Genomic DNA, 6,606 nt, shown 5'->3' on the forward strand with positions numbered 1-6,606 from the left:
CCTATCTATAAAAGACAATTAATTTCATTAGAAGTTTTTATACTGAACTTTTTTTAGAACTTGACTTTTTAATAATATAATATAAAAAGTACGAATGCCAGCCTTCACTCCAGATTTAATATATATAAATCAGGTAAATTTTATATATACTTTCCGAAAAGTAATATATTTTAATGATGTTCAGAAATATAAGAATAAATGTGAAATACACAAATAATGTAGATAATGTATCTAATTCTGAACAAAATATATCTACTTTAATCACAATTTAAAATTAAAACAACTATAGTACATGATGTCGATTTGGATAATGCCAAATGATATAATTTTATTGAAACATGATTCAGTGGAGTTTTTATAATTTATGAGCTACAATAACAGCCATCACGAGTATTTCGTTGAATCCAGTCAACGAACTTGCTCACACGTGTATAGACACCAGGTGCATTAGGTTGAGCGCATCCAAATCCAAATGACACAACACCTGCGAAAGAATATATATATACTTTATGACCCTTTCTCAAAGCAATATAACAAAATTACTAACCCGCTAATTTAAATCGGCCCTCATTGACAATAAGCGGTCCGCCACTATCGCCCTGGCAAGCGTCTTTGCCGCCTTGCTTTACTAATCCAGCACATAGCATAACCTCAGCAATCTTATCTTTATAACGGGTAGCACGGCATTGTTGGTTACTTATAATGGGTACTGTGGCCTCCTGTAAGAAGTTTGATGTAACGCCACCTTCCTTAACTAAACCCCAGCCTGCAACAATAGCCTGAATAACATACAATTATTTATTTTGTGATGTACTCGTACACATATATATAATAGAATATATGTTTATGTAAGATCCCAAATATAATTTTAGTTTTTAATCTAAAGTACTTACATCTCGATTGTCAAAATTGTGGCTTGCAGTAGGTAGGCAGACTGGGCGTACAGTGCTTGTAAGCGGTATCGGTGAATCCAATTTCAATAAAGCAATATCATTAACTATTCTGGTTTGATCATAGGATGGATGAATAATTGTTTGAATGACCTGAAAGAAAAATATTTAATTATTTACTTTTAAATATATTGAAAGGCCATAAACCTTCAATTTGATACGAAACAAGGATATACAGATATTGGCTTTGTTCAATTTTTTATATTAATGATTTTAATATAAATGAATGGGATTTACTTATATATTGCTTGAGTATATAAGGTACAACTAAATAATATACATGTAAAGTGTGATTTTTCATCTTACATTATCCCACTATCCTTTGGTTGATACTTATATTATGATGATAGAGGACGACATTACATCAGAAAAGGTGTTTCATGTGGCAGTTGGAGAAAAGGGGCATAGAGGAAAATCGTGTCTGCGGTGAGTGATCAAGTTGTGGAAGATTGATTTATAAGAGTGGAGATAACAGTTACGATACAATATAACAGTTTTATAAAGCACTGATTTTTTAACTACAGAAGAGAAAATATAATTTAAAACAACGCTTTTTTAGGCAACTTTTGTTTGTTACAATATTTAAAATTGAAGAAAATAATTTTTATAAATAAAATGGTAGTATTAAAAAACTCATATGTACTGCTTTATTAATATGACAGAAGTGTTATTTTAAATACTCAAATTGAACACTTTTTTAAAATTTTGAATATTTTTAACAACATAAAAGGAGAGCGGGACACTAATTCCGCACTCCTTGAAATTCAATCATTAATTGAATAAATGAATCAAAAAAAAATACTGAGAATATAAAAAAATTAAAACGTCGTTATCGGTACAGAAATACATCATCTAAAACTTTATTTTAACAGTTAATTTTATATTAAAATTTTCACAGTACATGGTAATACTAAGTCCTTATTTATAGTTAGGAACGTTTCAACATAATGAGAGTTATATTGGGAATTACATTAAGAATTATATTGTTTTATGAGAATTATAAACATTAAGAATAAGATGAGAATATTATATTAATATTGATTATTATAAAATTAATTTAAAATTTACAACTTTATACTGATTAATATATAATACCCACATATATTATACTTGTTCGAATGATAGACTATACAACTCTCAAATTTTTAAAGAAATTAAATAAAAAAAAACGATACTAAATCTTGTTAGTATTTAATATCATTAAAATGTTTTCAAAAATCAAACCATTTTATAAATTAATTTTCTTAATAACGTTGGTCACACTTAAAGAACACCAAGTCTTTTTAAAGCCTTATACTAACATCTATATCGCATGAAAAATTGACATAAAATTTAATATTATAAAAATTTTTACAATGTCCAAACATTTGTGGAACATTTTTCATACATTGATTTTGCTGACAATTTTTCATGCGAAATGGATGAAATTGTTTAGTGTTAGATTTAAAAGAAAACTTTTTTCAACATTATTACAAACTAGCTTAGTTGAAGCCTTCAGCAGGTACCCGTAGGAATATGTATCTAAATGTATCTTTTGAAAAGCGGGTGCAAGACACAAGTATGTTTCACTTAACCAAAATCAATTTTTTTTTAAATTTAATTCTTGTAGAATTCAAATATGAGATAATGACTTAAATTGTCAAAGAGTACACTTGAATGTTTTGAATTAAGTTTAGTCAATATAAAGATTCACTATATATTGCAAAAGAACCTATGCTTCAACGAAACAATTGACAGGAATTGATGTTGATATATTCTAGACTAATTTGGCAGGGCACTAGTCAATCCTTGGTACTTGCAGTCTTAAAAAATTATTTACGAATAATTAAATACAATAAATAATTCGAAGATCACTGATGATGGATATTCCATAAACAAATCTTATCCCATAAATTGCGAGATCCCTGTTGTACACATATGACTTGCCAGTGAACTCAAAGTGTATTGTTGGAACTTTTGTAGATGCTACAGTAATAGTAATAATAATGATAATAATTGTTACAGGTCCAAACAACATGGTGTCTATCACCAAGCTACAAACCGCTCTTAAAGAAGTTGAACAATGAACTAATAAACTGAAACTGAATAAACAGAAAACTGACAATAAATAGTTAAAAATCTTACCACGACATTCAAATAACATTACTTCTAAACAGTGTAAAAATTCTAGTTGCTAATTCTGCGAAATATCTGGGTACGAATTTAGATACTAAATTGAGATGGACGATATCATCATGAGAAAACTAACTGAGCTGAATATTAGATCCAAAAAACTAACTTGGTTTATTGGAATGAAATCCAAAGTATCGCAGCAAAACAAACTCATGATTTACAAAGAAGCCTTATACAGCTACAAGGTTTGTCTATACGGCTCTATGTCGTTCAAATTTGGGGTTGTGTAAAAAATCATATAATAGATATAACACAAAGGTTCCAAAACAAAGCACTTATGGATACATTAAACGCTTCCAGAGATTAAAATACCTACTGTCAGGCAAGAATTATAGAATTCTGCAAATACACATTATGACAGCCTGAGTCAACACTATTCCGGCATTACTTTGTAATTTTTCACACAGACGCTTAAGTTGCTTCAAACTAAAGGACCTTTTGAGGCGTTTCAACCATTAAGAAGATGAGTACCTCAGATCTATCTGCTCACTTTAGCTAAGTAATATTATTTGTAATATTGAATGAAAAAACCTCATGTTAGTTTATGTGACTAGTTGTTGTAATTTAAACTTTGCTGTTTGTTTAAATTTAATAAGCAGAAAAAAATTATAACAAATCTTACTACACTTATGATTAATAAATATTCCAATTATTTTAAGAAACTATTTAATATAGTAGTACTCACCTTTCTGGTAATACCGGGATCGCGAGATGATCTGTCCAATTGCAATAAACGTATAGTAATCTGATCACGATTATTTTGAACACAATGTGCTGCTGTCAGAACGTAACGATCATTAATCAGAGAACCACCACAAAATAGACGCGGATAATAACGACCTTTGACTAATTGAGCTGTCCAGGGGTATTTGTTTTGACGCACTTGTGTGCCACCGACAATGCGATTAACATTTGGCGTACCACAAACTGTAATAGATCAAAAAAGAAAAAAATTGAATAAAAAAATTTTATAAATTAAAAAGAAAATTTAAAAAATATTATAAATAAAATTTACTCAAAAACATTAATTAAATACTTTGAAATGATGTACGACTTACAGCACTTGTTGGTTTCACATTGATTTCTTGACCCTTTGCCAGCCTTTACCTCAGCGCCACCATCGTAGGAGGCAATAACTTGTTCGAAATTCTCAGCAATTGTAGACTCATTTTGACCCAAGTCTGCTGGTTTCTCATAGATATAAGCCGCTTGTATGCCTAACACAAGACAGCAAATTGTTATAATAAAGTATTTCATGTCACTTCGAATCTCTAATTTTATAATTTCACTTATGAAGTTTATTTTAAAATTAACAGATTTCTGTAAATTTGTTGACAACTGAGCTCAAGCACGAACTCAGCCAAAATGTTCAGTTAATGGGCCGGATTGGTCGTTCTTATACTTTGTGCGGTTCGCACCAATTTATAACTCCGATAAGTGATGCCACCAAAACGACTAAAAATATAAATATTCTCATATAAATTCAGCAAAAATTCGCATTTCTTCTTTCACTCATAATGACGCTTTTATAACTTTCTTTGTTAACAAAAGTCTTTTAAATATTTTTCCCATCGAGCGGCACTTAATCGGCTAAGCTGAAGAAATTCAAATCTGAATCACACAATAAGAGGAAAACAATCATTTTATTGGCCACTTCACGATCGGCTTATTTAAATTTAACATTTTTTAAATTTGCATGAAAGTGGAACAAATGAAGCTTCCTCTTCTGGCTTGCGTCTGAGTATCTTAAAAATATCGTGGCTCGGCTCTTTCATTTGACGGTCGATAGTTTTTATCAAATTGGCATACGCTTGTGACTTTTATGAGTTTTGTGACTTGTGCTTGCAAAAATAAAATTTAGCATTAATTTTAATTAATTTAAGTCATCAGAAGTAAATCAGATGCATAATTTTACTTTTAATTACCGAAAAAAGATGCAAACAAACCAAGCAGTATACGAGTATACGAGGGGCACTGCTGAAATGAAGATAAAAAAAATGGTTTAAGCCATTTGCACAAATATTTTTTAAGATAAAAAACCAATAATTCCGAAAGGGAGTGAAATCATAAAAGGCAGAAATATGAGTTTTGAAATATTAAATAGATTAGTAAAAAACATACAAAATAATATTAATTGATAAAAATTTGAAAAAAAAATTTTAATGGCTTAAACCATTTGTACAAATATTTTTTTAAAATAAAAAACAAATAATTCCGAAAGGGAGAAAAAAATTAAAAAAAAAAAAAATATATAATAAAATTATTTAAATAAATTTAAAAAAAATTTCAATGGTTTAAACCATTTGTACAATATTTTTTTATAATGAAAAAAAAATAATTTCAATAGGGTCACTCCCTTCTTCCCCTTTTTATTTGTTAAACATAAAGATCAATGAATTTAAAATATCAAATAAATTAAAAAAAAATATATAAAATAAAATTAATTAAATAAATTAAAAAAAAATTTTCAATGGTTTAAACCATTTGTACAATATTTTTTTATAATGAAAAATAAATAATTCCGATAGGGTCACTCCCTTCTCCCCCTTTACATTAATTGAATATAGAGATCAATGAATTTAAAATATCAAATAAATTAAAAACAAAATATATAAAATAAAATTAATTAAATAAATTAAAAAAAAATTTTCAATGGTTTAAACTATTTGTACAATATTTTTTTATAATGAAAAATAAATAATTCCGATAGCGTCACTCCCTTCTTCCCCTTTATATTAATTGAACATAAGGATCAATAAATTTAAAATATCAAATAAATTAAAAAAAAATAAAAAATAAAATTAATTAAATAAATTTAAAAAAAAATGTTTAATGGTTTAAACTCTTTGTACAATATTTTTTTATAATGAAAAATAAATAATTCCGATAGGGTCACTTCCTTCTCCCCCTTTACATTAATTGAACATAGAGACCAATGAATTTAAAATATCAAATAAATTAAAAAAAAATATAAAATAAAATTAATTATATTTAAAAAAAAATGTTCAATGGTTTAAACCATTTGTACAATATTTTTTTATAATGAAAAATAAAGGGAGGGAGTGACCCTCCCTTCTCACCCTTTATATTCATTGAACATAAAGATCAATGAATTTAAAATATCAAATAAATTAAAAAAAATTGAACAAAATAAAATAAATAATATGAATTAAAAAAAGCATATATTTCCAACACCATTAATTAATTAAACTAATAAAAAAAATGGTTGGGCTGATATATTAAAAATTTATAAGATAAACTAAAAAATCTTAACTTGGTATACTGACAATTTTCTCACCAAAGAGAAACCCCGGTATTTATCAGCAGGGGTTGAATTACCCGGAAGCGTTAGTTAAAAACACAACTATTTTACAAACAGAAAGTTATGCGATAAACAGGTGTGTATACTTATACCTTAAATAAAAAATAACAAGCTAGAATTTCCGGCAACGAAATTTCAGACAATCTTGCCATGAAAAGGCCA

At 27.7% G+C, this 6,606-nt stretch overlaps 1 protein-coding gene across 1 annotated transcript; it reads right to left on the minus strand.

Annotated features, from left to right (window-relative positions):
- Positions 1 to 289: 289 nt before the first annotated feature.
- On the minus strand, positions 290 to 4,547 carry LOC119689201 (trypsin-1). The gene is made up of 5 exons (XM_038103976.1): positions 4,181 to 4,547; positions 3,808 to 4,049; positions 894 to 1,043; positions 548 to 779; positions 290 to 484 (listed from the first exon to the last, which is right to left on the minus strand). The coding sequence occupies exons 1-5, from the start codon at positions 4,377 to 4,379 to the stop codon at positions 363 to 365; spliced, it is 945 nt and encodes a 314-aa protein (XP_037959904.1). The 5' UTR covers positions 4,380 to 4,547; the 3' UTR covers positions 290 to 362.
- Between the last annotated feature and the right edge of the window lie 2,059 nt (positions 4,548 to 6,606).

Source organism: Teleopsis dalmanni, chromosome X (assembly GCF_002237135.1).
Source record: "Teleopsis dalmanni isolate 2A chromosome X, ASM223713v2, whole genome shotgun sequence".
NCBI lineage: Eukaryota > Metazoa > Arthropoda > Insecta > Diptera > Diopsidae > Teleopsis > Teleopsis dalmanni.

Coding starts and splice junctions, on each gene's coding strand:
- LOC119689201 (XM_038103976.1), bottom strand. CDS start 4,379: ATGAAATACTTTATTATAACAATTTGCTGTCTTGTGTTAGGCATACAA. Junction 1,044..3,807: donor ATCCCGGTATTACCAGAAAG/GTGAGTACTACT, acceptor TTTTTCTTTCAG/GTCATTCAAACAATTATTCA. Junction 485..547: donor GGGCCGATTTAAATTAGCGG/GTTAGTAATTTT, acceptor ATTCTTTCGCAG/GTGTTGTGTCATTTGGATTT.